The 16928-nt window shown below is 31.6% G+C and overlaps 2 protein-coding genes across 14 annotated transcripts in view; one reads left to right on the plus strand and one right to left on the minus strand.

The window, feature by feature from the left end:
* Spir (spire type actin nucleation factor) overlaps positions 1–11260 on the minus strand; it is a 179911-nt gene extending 168651 nt beyond the window's left edge. For 4 of the 12 annotated variants that reach the window (XM_071778387.1, XM_071778388.1, XM_071778390.1 and 1 more), the window contains exons 1-9: positions 11109–11259; positions 10829–10917; positions 6996–7646; positions 6877–6908; positions 6654–6777; positions 1964–2118; positions 793–813; positions 642–713; positions 206–418 (exon numbers count right to left, since the gene is read on the minus strand). In XM_071778387.1, the coding sequence (XP_071634488.1) occupies positions 206–418; positions 642–713; positions 793–813; positions 1964–2118; positions 6654–6777; positions 6877–6908; positions 6996–7314 (936 nt within the window). In that variant the 5' untranslated portion in view covers positions 7315–7646; positions 10829–10917; positions 11109–11259. Of the gene's footprint in view, positions 1–205; positions 419–641; positions 714–792; positions 814–1963; positions 2119–6653; positions 6778–6876; positions 6909–6995; positions 7647–10828; positions 10918–11074 lie in introns of all 12 variants that reach the window. The other 8 variants (XM_071778392.1, XM_071778391.1, XM_071778385.1 and 5 more) reach the window with 6 other exon arrangements.
* A 2508-nt stretch (positions 11261–13768) lies between these two features.
* On the plus strand, positions 13769–16897 carry LOC139813088 (ribosome biogenesis protein NOP53). 2 transcript variants are annotated; one of them, XM_071778397.1, is made up of 4 exons: positions 13769–13921; positions 14967–15727; positions 15888–16408; positions 16665–16897. In XM_071778397.1, exons 2-4 carry the CDS (start codon positions 14969–14971, stop codon positions 16753–16755), a joined length of 1371 nt encoding a protein of 456 aa, XP_071634498.1. In that variant the 5' UTR covers positions 13769–13921; positions 14967–14968; the 3' UTR covers positions 16756–16897. The 2 variants fall into 2 exon arrangements, with proteins under 2 accessions (XP_071634498.1, XP_071634497.1); XM_071778396.1 differs by having other exon boundaries at positions 13854–14013.
* Positions 16898–16928: the final 31 nt, after the last annotated feature.

The following is a 16928-nucleotide window of genomic DNA, read 5'->3' on the forward strand; positions in this document are numbered from 1 at the left end:
ACGAGATTGTGCCCATTGACAATAACATATTTCAATTTCAACAAAATTAACTGTAAGCTATTTTCCATTAAAAATATATAGGATTCTTTTTAAGATATTTCCTTCTACATCAGATTTCTTAATAAATTGTAAGTCAATAATTTCTTTGTCAAAACATGATGAAACATTATTGCAGTGTATTTTTATATCGATCAGAAAGACTTACCCAATCATTAAAATCCAATGTATCAATGTTTTGCAATGAAGTTGAGCTACGATCGGTATTATTTGGACTAAATAAATCTTGTGATTGTTTATCGACAACTACTTTCTCCAGAAACTGTGAGAGATTAAGAGCCTCTTCCACAAATGCTTGTATCATATTCTGATAATAATTATCAGTATCTTCGTGTAAACTTTGCACATGCCTTACACATATCTGAAATGCAAGTAAAAATTTTGCATTGTTCTTGTAACAAATGTCATTTTACAGAATCCATAAACACAATTAAGGGGATATTATTGTCTAGAATGTTGTTTTTTGGAGGTGACTTTTAGAATAGAATAAATTTAAAACTGTTCAAATTTTCTTTCTGAAATTTTTTACACATATTTATTGTTGCTTTAAAAACATGTATAAATTTTGTTGGTTTTGTACATACGCTCGGGCACAATAATGCGGGGAAAAAAAACCCTGATTGGCGATCAGTGTTGTGTGCGGACGTTGTATGTACCTAAAAAAAAAAAAACCAAACATATTCTTAGGGCCGATATCACAGTCTCCGATTAACGTGATCCTCCGATTAAACTCACTCTGCATCTCTTTCTGTCCCCCTAGAAAGAGACGAAGAGTGAGTTTAATCGGAGGATCACGTTAATCGGAGACTGTGATATCGGCCCTTAATCTGTATGAGTGTTGTGAAGGTTGGTACCAGATTCGGCAAAAAATTTTTTTTTACAAAATGGCGGCATGCTAAATGTTGAGTGTCGATTTTTCCTACGTTTTTTTCCTCTTCAGCAAGTTATAAAAAAAAGAAAAAAAATTATTTTGACTCAATTCTGGTACCAACTCTCACAACACTTAAGCCCCTTGCACAATGCCAGGCAACAGGCAATAGGAACAGGAAATAACCAAAAAATCGTTAATTACAACCTAAAAAATTCAAATGCTATGATTGGTTGGCAATAGGCAATAGGCACAGAATTTCCAACGTGACGGAAACTCTGTCTATTGCCTGTGTCACTGTTTATTCTGCATTTATACATGATTTCTGATTTCTATTCGTTCCTATTGCCTGTTGCCTGGCATTGTGCAAGGGGCTTTATACAGATTAAGAATGTTCAGGTTTTTTTTTCAGATACAACGTCCGCAACACTGGTCGCCAATCAGAGGCGCACCATTTGTGCCCGAGTGTACAAAACCACATGTTAAATTTTTTTTAACAAAATTTATACATGTTTTTAAAGCATTACAATAAATACTTTGTGTAAAAAATTGCAGAAAAAAAAACTCGAACAGTTTTAAATTTATTCTATTCTAAAAGTCACCTTCAACAACAGAATTCTAAACAAGAATACCCGCTTAAAGAAATTAACCTTTTCGGTACGGAGAGTGAGTATAGTCACTGTCCATTATACTGCTCGCTGCGGCCGAGCAACTTAAAATGTTATCTTCAAATGCTTCTGTTAATATAAATTTTTTAAATTGTTTTTGTTATTGAGCTTTATTAAATATAATAATTGAAAACGTGGAATGTCGAGTGCCTAGCTTTCTCGACCGAATCTCGTATATCGGCGGATCGCTCCATACCGAAAGGGTTAAAATATAAAATTGTATTTATTGCGTTTGTTATAAAATTAATTTAACTACTTAGAAAGATCTTTGAATAACCTCACAGTTATTTTACTTTCTTTGATTATTAATTGCATTATCAGAGTGTAAATCATTACGCAATGTATTAAAATTAAAATATAACAAATTTACTTGAAGAACAGTCTTCAAGGTACATGTAGCATTATCTGCGTATGATTCAGCAGTTTTTGGCATCATATAATCCTCTGCATCAGTGTCACCAGAATCTCGCTCAATGCCTTCATCATCAGTTTCTTGTAAACGTTCTTCTGCATCACCTTCACAGACTAATAATATAATTAAATAGCATTTTAATTTTACATAAAACAAAAACTAATTTTAATCATTTTATTAACTTAAATTTTCATTTAAATACGCGATTAAACATTATTAAAAGGTAAGAAAATGAAAAAAGTGTGCAAATTAGAAACTTGCACATTGCTTCCTCACCATTTTTTTCACTTATACAGCTTCCTCTGTGAGAAATTAGTAAAATTATTAGCACATAATAGGTTGGCTTCCTCATAGAGGAAGTTTTATAAGCGAAAGAAAATGGTAAGGAAGCAATATGCAAGTTTATAATTTGCACACTTTTTTATTTTTATATAAATTTTACAAAAAAGACAATAAATAAAAAAACTTAATTTGAATAAAAATTTGACATTTTCTCAATATATAATTGTTTAATATATCGAGATCAATATATTAGTTGGAAAACTCCACTTGGAATATTATAAATATTTATAAAAAAATTCGAAAATTTACATTTAAAAAAATATTTTTAATGTAAAAAATAAAAAAATTAAACCTTTCACCAATTCTCATCAAAATCAAAACCAACCATTCTTCAATAATACTCTATTCATTTTTAAAAATTTAACCCAATATCTCAAAAGTTGCGGAAGTTAGAACTTCTACAGATATTTTTTGAAAAATTAAAACTGCCTTAAGTTAGAAGTTCGACTAATAAGTCGAAAGTCAATTTAGAGTCTTAATTTTTTTATATAATTTACATAAACACTTTACACAAATAATCCCAAAATTTCAGCAGATTATATTGGCCGTATAGTTCTTTTGTAATATTATTCAGAAGTTGACCACTTTGAACCTATCGCCTCATGAGAAACGGTCGCTCTGGGGTAAATGATCACTGGTTTAGTTTGTTGTACATACAAACGCCGTTGTACATACTTAGCGACTTTGAAAAACTAACATTTGACAGATGAAACATCAACGATCGTGTAAAAACTTTAAAAATCGGATTTTACCATGTGGATTTAAAACTTTATTGTCATAATGTTTACCTTTATCTCGCGGATCGAATTAGCAGTGACAGACTTGGCAACGCCGGCGCCGCAGCGCAAGAGCTGATGCAACCCAACCTCACAAACAGTGTTTAACCACTAATCATGAATCCACGACGCGCAATTTTTAATGTATTAATTATTTTAAGTCTCTAGTATTCTCTGACAATTGTTCATATAGGTTTTTATAATAGCCCAGTAAAATGACAAAATTTGGAGGAAATAATACTGACTGGGCTGAAACTTTGTAAACAGGCTTGTTTTAGGGTACTATTTAACATATTAAAAGTCCCCACGTGTAGACGCTACGTTGCGGGCAGGGGAGGGTCCAAAAGGTCCAAAAAATTAGTTTTTCGCAAATAACTCGGAAAATATCAACTTTACGGATATTTATGTAGATATCAAAATTGTAGCTTACAAAATTCCGCACAATTTCGTTTTTTATTCAAGTTTGTACGACCAAATAAAGCAGAAATAGAATTTTTTTAAACATCAGTAGTTTTGCGACGCAACGAAAACGCATACGTGCTTCGCGCATTTTTTGCTAATATCTCGAAAATGGACTTTCGAATCGAAAAATGTTTTAAATAAAAGTTGTAGAGAATCTAATTACGAACAATTTCGTTTTTTATTCATTTCTGTACGGTCCAAATTCGCCAAGTTATTAATTAAAAGACAATTTTATTTTATGTTGATAGTGGATGTTTTGCATGTAAAAATCAGTATTAACTCTGAAAGTATAGGTCGTACACATATAGTATGTATAATGAAAGTTAAAGAGAATAAAATTTTGAACATGTTGATGTATGCATGAATCCATTTTGGTAAAGATAGCTTGAAGTTAAGAGCAAAAAACATGAAAAAATGTCATTTTTTAGTGCATTTTGGAAAATAACTTTTTCTAATTGGTTGGAGACAGTAATGTTGTGTATTTTTCTTGAAGATATTTTAATTATCTTTAAAATGAGACGTCGTAGACCTTTTTTCATTAAAACGTTGATGAATTACAGGCGTTTAAATATTGAAGAAAAAAAAATCAATTTTTGTTAAATTAACATTTTAGTCCAAAAATATATGGATAATAATTTTTCAAAAATTTATTTTACCTTGTTTTCATTACTTCATATATATATGAACGTGCTGGAGTAGTATAAGTCCTTCGCAAAGTATGTTTTATTTAAAAAAAAGTTCATGAATATTGCTGTATTTTTGATAAATTGTGGAAAAATTGCATTATCATTCCTTTTTTTGTAAATATCTCCGTTTCTATTAACTTTACGAAAAAACTTCAAGAGACCGAAATTAAAGCTGACAAAATTTACTATAAAATAGAGTTTATGACATGTAATTTTAAATGCACTGTGATGGGAAACTAGCGTTTCAAAGGACAGGTAAGTTTACATATGTATAGCAGATCATCACTATGAGTCGCCTGAAATGATGAAAAAACGTGTCCTTAACATTTTTCTGTACCTATTGAAGTGTCAGAAGTTATTCTTGGGGTCTTTCTGAATCGTTTGGTACTAGGCCGATATTTTTAGGACCGATAGTACTGTACATAGGTATTAAAGATTGAGAAGAGTCCGAAGTCGGTATGCAACGCGCGGCGTGGCAAACACGTTACGACTCGTTTTATTTAAAAAATCATAACTCACGAACAAATTGACGAAGCTTAATGATCAAACACGCAAATTAAAGCTAAAAGTAGTGCGAATGAGAAAAAAATATAAGATAATTATTAATTAAATAAGAATACTTAATTTCGTCGCCGCAAATTTAGTAATTTTTAAATGGTACAGAAGGACTTTAAGGACTTAAAGAATGCTAGAAAAAGAATTTCTGAATAAGAAAAAACGAATTTGAAGTGTGACAGATATTTTTTATGTAAAAAAATTAATTTATTATATACTATTTTATTAATATTATTATTATTTATTATTTATTATTATTATTATTTATTTATTATTTATTATTTATTTTTAATTTTTTTTATTAATTTATTAATTTATTAATTTTTTTTATTTTTTTTCTTAAATTAATAGCATGTAAATGCAAATCAAATTGCACCGGGTCATGTAGCTGCAAAAAGGCAGGGTTAAGATGTTCTGACCTCTGTGCTAATTGCAAACAGAACGGCTGCCTAAATATGTTTGTATCTGACGAAATGAACGATTCCGAATCGGATGAAGACTATTCAAATAGTGCAAATGAAGAAGAAGAAGAAGAAGACTAACAACTAATTTCCATCGTATCTCTTCTATGGCGGTTATAAATTATTTAAATATTTATATTTCCTCGATTTTTCACTGTACAGAAATGAATAAAACACGAAATTGTTCGTAATTAGATTCTCTACAACTTTTATTTAAAACATTTTTCGATTCGAAAGTCTATTTTCGAGATATTAGCAAAAAATTCGCGAAGCACGTACGCGTTTTTGTTGGGTCGCAAAACTACTGGTGTTTAAAAAAATTCTATCTCTGCTTTATTTGGTCGTACAGACTTGAATAAAAAACGAAATTGTGCGGAATTTTGTAAGCTACAATTTTGATATTTACATAAATATCCGTAAAGTTGATATTTTCCGAGTTATTTGCGAAAAACTAATTTTTTGGACCTTTTGAACCCTCCCCTGCCCGCAACGTAACGTCTACACGTGGGGACTTTTAATATGTTGAATAGTATCCTAAAACAAGCCTGTTTACAAAGTTTCAGCCCAGTCAGTATTATTTCCTCCAAATTGACAAATTTCGAGTCATTTTACTGGGCTATAAGTTATTTATGATTTTCCTTTTACTTTATAATGTTGGATAATATAAGTACCTGACAACGATTCGTGAGTCGACGTTCTCATACTTTGGAATATATTTGTTAATATTCTATACACTAATAATTTACGAAGAATTAAAGTAGGTACATAAGTAACATCCACAATTTATTATACTAATATTGCATATAATTCGAGTTTGCTGTAATAATATTATTATTCAATCGCATGTTTTATTCCAGAATAGTAGGTGAACCTCCTTAAAATCTAAAATATTGTGATTTTTTATAAAAATGACAGTAAATAAAAGTAACTACTTTACTTCTATGCCAAAATACAGCGCTGTAGCTCAAGCAGTTCTTGAGTTATAGTCGGTTGAAATTTTGGAGAATCCTTAGGGGAGATTGCGGCTGGATGTTACAGGGGTAAAATGTTACAACTATAAAAAGTAGGTTCATGAAACCGTCTAAGAAACGCTAACGATTGTGAAATGTATGATTATTTAGCTTCAAAATGTGTTTATCGCTATCTAGCGTTTCTCAGTTTCATGAACTTACTTTTTATAGTTATAACATTTTACCCCTGTAACATCCAGCCCCAGTCCCCCTACATACATACACACACATACACACATGTGACATTTAAAAAAAAAGTTATTTTTCGACATTTTAAAACATTGGCGTAGAAAACTAAAAAAAAAGAAATTTATTACAAAAACAAAACTCTCTATGAGGAAGCAAAAATTATTTACCCCGATTACAGTTTGTCATCAATGTAATGAGAGCTTCTAGGTCTGGTAATAAAGCTATCTCCTCTCCCGCGTTAGAACCAAAATCCAAGGCTTTAAAAACTGCCATGCCTAACGAGAATACCGCCTGTACGAAAAAAAAATTTATATTGAAATAATTTATACATAATATATAGGTAAGATTTATTGTAAAATAAAAATATTTTATTACAAGTTATATATTTACCTTCTCTTCCGAAACAAGAGATTGCTTAGAGCCTGTAATGTAAGTTATCCTGTCAATTATCTCTAATATTATAGTAATAATTCATAAATCATTTGTAAATTCTTGAACAAAACAATCACCTGCCAAGTTTTCAAGCCAGATGTCTCCATCTTTGTGAAGTATAATTTGCGAGAGTTCCGATATCTCATAAAACTTATTTTCCGTTGAGCATGATAAACTTTTAGCTATCTGATAGCACAATGCCCAGGCTCGTTCCTGACTTACAGGACTATCAAACATCAGCAGAATATCCTGAAGATTTAAACAACCGTGCGAGTCTAACTTACACTTAGACCGCGCCGACGCATCTTCTTTTTTGTTAACTGCTTGTGACTCTTTAAGAATTGCAGCTTTTTTCTGATTACAATCCGGTCCCGGACTTTTCTTAGAATTCGACATTGTGCGAATACTTTCTATTTATGGATACTCGCTATGTGAATTTTGTATCTCCCCATTAAAAATATACTATTTTACATATAGCCTTTGATATAGAATATACTGATACATCATAAACTTCTATGAGATTGTTTATGTTAAATAGTATATATCATATCATATTCGTAATATAATATCATATCAAGTATTTATAGTTTGCACTAGAAGAATCACATCTTTCCATTCATAAAGAATGTTGTTTTTTACTTTGCTTGCACAGTATATTAAAATTGTTATTCTAAATTAAAAAGAAACAGTAGGAATTGTATACTATAAGTTGTAATTGCCAAAATTACCTGAAATATAACAATAGTACATGTAAAAATTTTATATATGTACCTATATAATTTCTTTATAGAATGTGTTAATGAAAGATCATATATAATCAAATTACAAGCAATATAATTTAAAACGAAATAATAATGTGCTTAATTATTTCTCAAAATTAGTGAAAGAAAATGTACATTTTGTACATATACAGTAGCGATTAAAACAGTTTCAAGCCAGGCAGATTTTTTGGGTTTAGAAAAAATGAACAAAAAAAATTAACTCTAAAAAAAATAACATATTTTACTATGAATAAACGTCCGTCTTTTGGAAGAGACGTTAAACCTTTGATCCAAAAAGGGTTGAAGTATGGAGATAAAGATAGTGGTGAATGAAAATTGTAACCCCAAAAGGATCAATTAAAAACTTCTATCTGCTATGAATAAACGTTGTTAACAATAAAAAATAACATAATTATTTCTTTATTTAACAAAAAACGTATGATCATAAATATCGGGGCAGGAACTTCAAGTTACCTTAAATCACAAAAATTAACTGAATCACTAGAAAATACTAAAAAAACAATAGTAATATTTAGTATTTGGTAGCCACGGCCCTTAAAAATAATGACTGCGGCGTAACAATGTGGCATTGACTTAAGAAGGTGATTGTGTCTGTTCCTATTTAAGACTTAACGCTCGGAACGCTCTTAGAATCATTTCATCATTGTTGTTTATCAAATATTAAACAAGGACGAATGATGCTCACTAGCGTTGTGAGTGTTAAGTGGAACCCACTCCTTGTTTATTCGAAAGTTTGTTGTTGGTTGCTCTGCGATTAATTGTAAGTTTATCCCAAAAATGTTTAATAGAATTTAAGTCTTGAGACTGAAGCTGCGTTTCGATATTCACTGCCAGTAACTATAGGCCAGTCATATTAGACATCGAACCTTCCAATTAATCTTCCCAGGTTGCAACCACCATGAATCGCTTTGATTTGAGGTGCTGTAAGTAGGATGTATTTTGCTTCGCAAAATTAATGCGCATTAAAAAGTTATTAACAATATTATCAACAAAAAAACCCAATTTTTTTATTTTTTCTCAAATATCTCGAAAACTAAGCAAGATAGGGTAACTAACTATACGTACTTTTTTTGTAGAACGTAAAATTATCTACAATAATGATCTGAACAACATTTATCGTCAAGTCAGTCGTTTAGCTTGCACGCGCCGTCAAAGTCCGAGACTCGAATCCCGAAAACCCTCGATTTCATCGTTTTTTTTTTATGTTGCGCCGGTGATTTTTTTCCGTTATTTAAAATGTAACTAAAAATCCCCCAAAAATCACATCATATGAGAACTACAAAGAATACTTTTCATAACCGATTTTTTAGACTCCTTTTCTTTAGTTTGTAGCTATGTAAGCAAAAAATTATGATTTTTTGGAATAGTCTTAGTTTTTCGCTGTTTTCAGGCCTTAGAATTTTTTTTAGACGAATTTTACCGTATGCATCTTGTTGTGGACGAAATTTGTAACAAAAAAAGACCCTTGTATTTTTTTCATACGACAAACGCTGATTTTTTTATGAATAATGATTTATTGTAGATAATTTTACGCTCTACAAAAAAGGTACGTATAGTTAGTTACCCTATCTTGTTTAGTTTTCGAGATATTTGAGAAAAAATAAAAAAATCGGGTTTTTTTGTTGATAATATTATTAATAACTTTTTAATGCGCATTAATTTTGCAAAGCAAAATAAATCCCACTTACAGCACCTCAAATCAAAGCGATTCATGGTGGTTGCTACCTGGGAAGATTAATTGGAAGGTTAACCCCTTAAATTAGTCTAATATAACTGGACTACTACTAAAAATCTACAGTTTACGTACACTATAGATTTTCAGTACTGGCAGTGAATATCGGAACGCAGCTTGAACCATTCAAAAACTCGCACTTTTTTGGCAGACAAATACTGTGATATAATCTTTGAAGTGTGTTTTGGATCTCTATCATGTTCAAAGATCCATCCATAACTTCACCCGTATTTCACTTAGATATTTTGTACTTGGAATCGTATCTGCCACCAACAAGACATCGAATATACTGTTATTTTGTTTAAAGTTAATCTTTTTTTTGTTCATTTTTCCTAAACCCAAAATATGGAAAAAATCTGCCTGGCCCGAAACTTTTGTTCGCTACTGTATATTGTAAATATGTTAAATATTTCACGTTATTAGAAATTTTTTTTCAAATAAGATGTATGTAATAGGAATTAAATATAATGGACTAAAAAGATAGCATACTTTGTAGAAAACGCATACACATATACATACACATATATATTGTAAAATAAAAAGATGCCATTTCCAAATAAAAAGATATTTGCATAAAATAACACTTCAACACATTTAAAAAATTCTGACAAAGCTGCTAATTACGAATATCGCAGTTAAAGTGCAATTTTCTCATTATTTTGGCTGTAATACGAATTTTACGATTCGTAGTTCACGGCTCTCACCGTGTCTCCTGTCGACCCTTAATCAAATATGTTCATGCAAATTCATTTTTCTTTAAAAGTTTTTTTTTTTTTTATGGCACAACTGTTTATTCTCAGGTAAAACAGCAAGTCACAATAAAGTAAAAATGATGTCAAAATGATGATTTTTGGTTATTTTACCATCATTTTACCAATCATTTTGACTTTATTGTAACTTTCTGTTCTACCTAGGTTTCATCTAAATATTAGCCCAATATTAGGCCAATGTAGACTTAATAAAACTAGAAAACAATTTAAAATAAGTAAAAAAATTAAAATCTAAGCTCTTGAAACATAAGGTAAATAAAAAAGATTTTAAAATTATAAAAATCTTCTCTATAAAATATTTGTTAAAACTTTTTTTTTTTTTTTTTTTTTTTATCAAACAAATATTAATATTATAATTCTTTTTGTTTCACCAATCAAGTGTAATTTCTACAAAGCATGCTGTTTTTTTGTCCTATTGAACTTATTTACTTTCTAATCATGTATTGTTTTATGACGTCTTAAAAACATATTTAGTAAAAATAATACTTGGTGCATTTACTCTGAACAGACTGTACAACATATACAATGCGCAAAATGTATACCTTCTTCTATTGATCTTTAAAATTGAAAGTAGGCTGTGATTTTGTTATGCAGTAATAATATTAGTTACAAGCAATATTACTTACGTGTTTACATTACATGATAACCAAGACTTATTTGCACTTTACATCAGTAGATGATTATAGAAAATAGTCGTTGTTTTGTGCCGCTTATCCTGAAATTGATATTATTTTATCTTTACTTGCATTAACCATTTGCAGATGATACAGCTGAACAGATTATGACGATAAATAATATTACGCGCATTCAAATTTGACAAGTTTCAAAATTGACATTACGAAATTTCGCTCTATATAAAATTGTCATCTTACATTTATAAATCTTAAATAGTTTTCTCATATTTACTTCTTACGCGGCAAAGAAACATCCATGTCAATCCCTACCAAGCTGCGAGAACCCACAGTCGGCGACTGCACACTGCACACGCACACAGTGCAATTCGCCGTCTTCGCCAAGCTCTTAACGACCAATGTTGCCAACTTGCACATAATAACATACATATATATTAAGGTAGGTTTTCATGGGAATTATGGGCAGTGAAACCTCATAATAAGGGTGAAGTCCCATGGAGCCAGCGTACGGCGTAAAGAAACTTGGCCAATCACAGGATTTGCGCCCGTTTCGTTACGCCAGCACAAGCATCGAATGTCCCATGGAGCGTATTTACGCGGCGTAATGATTAATAAGCCAATCACAGTATTATTTTACAAAGCTCATTTTCAAAATGGATCCTCAAGGAATCTTGTGATTGGCTTATTGATCATTACATCGGCGTAAATACGCCCCATGGGACACCCGATGAAATTTTCAACGTGACGTTTTAACACAGACATTCATATACATGATATCAAAACAAATGTGCATAACCTTGTCAAAATGTTGGACTCGGAGCTTGCATTTATAAATTTAATAAAATATTTGAAAATATACAAGTGCTCGGAAAGTACTCTGTGCAAGGAAGCTGTTCGCAGAAAAATAGTTCAAATATATACAATTTATGAATTAATGAGAGCCGAAGAGAAGAAAAAAAGACAAATAAGACACAATGTTCGAAGATTTTGGGTTAGACCAATTTTTAATGCTGAAAGACGATTCGCACAAGGAGCTAGCAACAATCTGGTGCAAGAAATGGTTTTCGAAGACAGAAAAATTTTTCAATTTTTTTCGACTGACACCAGAAATGTGCGAAAAATTGTTGTAGATTGTTTCACCACATATAGCGAAACAATTTGTTATTCGGGAGCCTGTTTCTGCTCGCACTCGCCTTCAAATCTGCTTGCGATATATCTAACTTCAAGGGATAGCATGGTATCCGTATCATACGCATTTCGTGTAGGACACAATACAGTGTCAAAAATAGTGTCGGAGACATGCGAAGTAATATGGGATACACTAAAAGATATGGTATTTGTAAAATGTAAAACCAACAGAAGACAACTGGCGAAGAATAGCCGATGAATTTCAAGACAAATGGAATTTTCCCAATTGCATTGGCGCAATTGATGGGAAACACATAGGCCGGTATTCATAGTTATTTAAGACCGTCTTAAGTTCAATCTTAAGATGTCATAAACCAATCACAGAGCCGTATTAGCGTCTTAAGACATTACTTAAGACGATCTTGAAGACTATGAATACCAGCCATAGTATTGCAGGTAAATATTTCTAATGGTGGTCACAAATATTGTCATTAAAACGTTTGTTGAGCAATAACTTATTGGCCGATTCACATCGCATAAATAATATTTATCCATCAAATTATCCAGCTAATACGGAGTCATACGACCAATGGCGTGAGAGTACGGTTTTTCCTTTTTTCTGGGAAAACGGTTGACCACCAAACGTTTTACTGATTATATTCGTGACCACCAAACGATTCCGCGTCGATTGAGCCATATGAAAGTCAATTTGATTGATAAATAATGTTTATCCATCAAATTACCAAGCTAACGTCACGAAGTCATACGACCAATGGCGTGAGAGTACGGTTTTATCTATTTCTTAGGAAAACGATTGACCACCAAACGTTTTAATGACAATATTTGTGACCACCAAACGATTCCGCGTCGATTGAGCCCTATCAAAGTCAATTTGGGTGACAAATACAATTTATCTGACTAATAGCACAGAGTCATACGACCAATGGCGTGAGCATACGGTTTTTCCTTTTTTCTGGGAAAACGGTTGACCACCAAACGTTTTACTGATTATATTTGTGACCACCAAACGATTCCGCGTCGATTGAGCCGTATGAAAGTCAATTTGATTGATAAATAATGTTTATCCATCAAATTACCGAGCTAACGTCACGAAGTCATACGACCAATGGCGTGAGAGTACGATTTTATCTATTTCTTAGGAAAACGATTGACCACCAAACGTTTTAATGACGATATTCGTGACCACCAAACAATTCCGCGTCGATTGAGCCGTATGAAAGTCAATTTGATTGATAAATAATGTTTATCCATCAAATTACCGAGCTAACGTCACGGAGTACGTCATACGACCAATGGCGTGAGAGTACGGTTTTATCTATTTCTTAGGAAAACCATTGACCACCAAACGTTTTAATGACGATATTCGTGACCACCAAACGATTCCGCGTCGATTGAGCCCTATCAAAGTCAATTTTGGTGATAAATACAATTTTTCCGGCTAATGGCACAGTGGTGATATGTCCAGCATTATGCGCATACGATTTTTTTATTTTCTGGGAAAACGGTTGACCACCAAACGTTTTACCGATGATATTCGTGACCACCAAACGATTCCGCGTCGAATGAGCTATAAAAAAGTTAAATTGGTTGAAAAATAAAAATTGTCCGGCTAACTTCACACCGGAAATTTCATTTTTATTTTACAGGAAAACGACTAACCACCAAACGATCGGACTAGACTACCAAAGAAAGACCACCAAACGACCACCAATCGATTCCAATTAATGAAAGTTCGATACGTTGAAGTTGTCCGGCCAACTTCATAGAGGTCTAGCTTTCACTGAAGAACCTCATTCCGCTGCATGGGTTTGCAACCCTGAAGTGAGCGGTCGTGCTTCTCGGAGTAGTCGAAGTTCTTGGTTCCCTGGATGCACCATGCACCCATTTGATTGCTGACGAAGCAGACAGAAGCAGACGAAGTACGAAGTCATAAGTAAGGTTAGATTATTAATGGTAACATTTCCTGTGCACATTGTGCACAAAAAGTATCAACGTAAATTTTAACAAAAATTATCAAAATAATTTACAAGGTAAATAGGTATATTATAAATATTGATAAAAATAGCTTTAGAATGTTACACATTTATGCACAAAATGAATGGTGTTTATTAAGAATTAGGGTATTATCGTGGTAGAAATATATTGTGAAAATATGTAAACACACACACACACATACACACATATATATAGATATATATATATACACACATATAACTACATATTTTTAGGATATGTAAAAAATATATTTATTTATTTGGCGCAATGGGATAGTTCTCTTCAGAAAGATTTAAAATATATTTATCTATTATATAAAGATATATATAATCAAATGTTCCGACTAACTCATCAACGCCCAGTCCAAGCCCCTACGCCAAGAAACATGAAATTCGGGGAGTATATTCCTTCCATGACGTAAGCACTCACTAAGCATTTTTAGAAATTTGATCCCTAATGGGGTGAAAAGGGATAAAATGTGTTTTCACGGATTCTCTCTCCTCAATATCTCTTAGGCCCGATAAGATGTCGACTTGGTTTTTGCTTACAAAGGTTACTCATACAAATACAAATGCTTAAAAACATAATTCCAGATTTTGCCCTAATCAACCCCTAAAGGTGCAAATCTAAATTCGGGGTTGAATTATAGAATCCTTTGCATACCGTAGTGAAGCATCGGTGTATCAAGCTAGTATATTATATAAATACAATAAGAGTTGTAATTAATTACTTGAAAAATATGAAAAAATATGAGTACCTATATATGAGTATATGCGCACGCCACACACATACACCACACATACACACACACACATACATACACACTCACCCACTCACACACACATATACACACACACACACACACACACATGCATACATGCATACTTATAAATAGCTGCAGAAATTTAACTAATGTTTTTTAAACATATATTAAAATTAAATTGACAGAATTATGTATTTTATTGAAAAATACAAAAAATTTTTTCAGAGATGTTTGATGCCAAAACTAAAAAACACAAAGTCTCAAAGAGGACAAAAAAGTCATGGAGAAAGTACATCGATTTCAAAGATGTAGATGCATTTCTTGAAAACAGTAGATTAGAAGAACGATTAGGCATCCCTTTCTCCAAGCGCACAGATACTCAATTGTTTATCATTGATAAAACTGATGTGACTGGAAATGTAATTTCTAAATGTACTGCCAGATTAGCATTGAAGAGTAAAGAACCAAGATGTTTTGCTTCTTTGAAACCACATACACATGTTCCTGATCCAATTTCGAAACGAAACCTAGTAAGGACCAAAGAAGAACACACGAATTCCATGTTGTGTCAACCCAAAGTTGAAAGAAAAATTATGTGTATTCTCAAATTAAAAGAGAAGGAAGCATTGAAGAATAGGATGCTCACAAAAGCTGTTTCAGCAAACCATCCAAAAAAAGGGGAGAATAAAGATGATATATGGAATGGCACAAATGTCTTACTGCCAGAAACAGTCACTGAATGGATGTCTTCAGACAGTATTAGGCATACGATTAGCCATTTAGGAATGAAGAAAAGAAAAGTACCTTTATTATTGCGTAAAAAATCATCTGTTTTGCCTGCAGTGGAGATGCCACATCCAGGTACATCTTATAACCCATCTTATGACGATCACCAGAAACTGTTGCACGAAGTTGCCCAGAAAGAATTGGAGCTTATGAAACAAGAAGAACATTTGGAAAGAGTCACAACTCAGATGTTTAAAAAAGTAAATTATTAACTAATTATATTTCCTTGTATAAATTTTATATATCGTAATCATCATTATCATCATGCTATTTCCTAATTTATATATTTTTTGAACTGTTATTTTATATTTTATGTCTTTTGAATATGAATTTATAATATTAAATTATTTACTTGTTTAGATTTCATTAAACAAAAGAGATGAGTATATGATGAAAGAAATGTCAGAGGGTTTGCCAAAGAATCAAACATCAAACTTTAAGTTTATTGAGGAAGATCATGATAGAGGAGATTTGTCTATTGCGATAAAAAATGATAAAAGTGTAAAAAACACCAAAAAGACGCTTGTGCAAAGAAGAAAACAACGAGAACAAAAACAAGCAGCTAATAAACGCGCATTGAGCAAATTGGAAAAGAAGAAAGTTTCTGACATCTATAAATTGAAAATTTTGCAAAAGCAGATAGACGCCAAGGAGAAAAAGCAAGAACTCTTGCGACAGAAACGAATGAAGAAACATGAGAGGAAACTTTTTATGCCAAAGAATCTGAGTAAGACAAAGTTTGAACCCATTGATCTTGATTTTCAGCTTGCGGAAGAATTGACTGGCAATTTGAGAAACTGTAAACCTTCTAAAAATTTATTGAAAGAACGGTATAAATCGCTTCAACAAAGAAACATTGTTGCACCAACCGTCATAAAATTGTAAGTACAAGCAAAATAGATTCATGAAGTGCATTCACTAGAACAGATTCTAGTGAATTCTCTAGAAAGTAGGATAATTTAGCACAGTTTTTTAAGAAAAGGATTTCAGGATAGAGAAATTAAGCAAAAAAAGAAATAATTCGAATATGAAAATGATTGATTAATTATTGTTTTGATATTAACAAGTTATAAATGAATTGTTCAGTATATCTTAAAAAAAATGTTTAATATATTTACAATATTTTTTATGATTTAGGAAACGGGACAAAGCAAAGATGAAACAATTTGTGAAGCCAGATCATAAAATAAACTTGGATGACATCAAGGGAACTACAATCTTACAATAACAGAATTTAATCAGTCTAATATCTTTATATTTTCTTTATACTTAATAAGTAAGATTCATGTTACAGATGAAAATTAAAATTTTCTGTATAGTTGATTAAAATAGAAATATAAAAACTAAAAATATAAAAATCTAGAAATGTATATATATAAAAGCATATATATATTAAATAGT

This window comes from Temnothorax longispinosus, chromosome 5 (assembly GCF_030848805.1).
Source record: "Temnothorax longispinosus isolate EJ_2023e chromosome 5, Tlon_JGU_v1, whole genome shotgun sequence".
NCBI classification, from domain to species: Eukaryota; Metazoa; Arthropoda; class Insecta; order Hymenoptera; family Formicidae; genus Temnothorax; species Temnothorax longispinosus.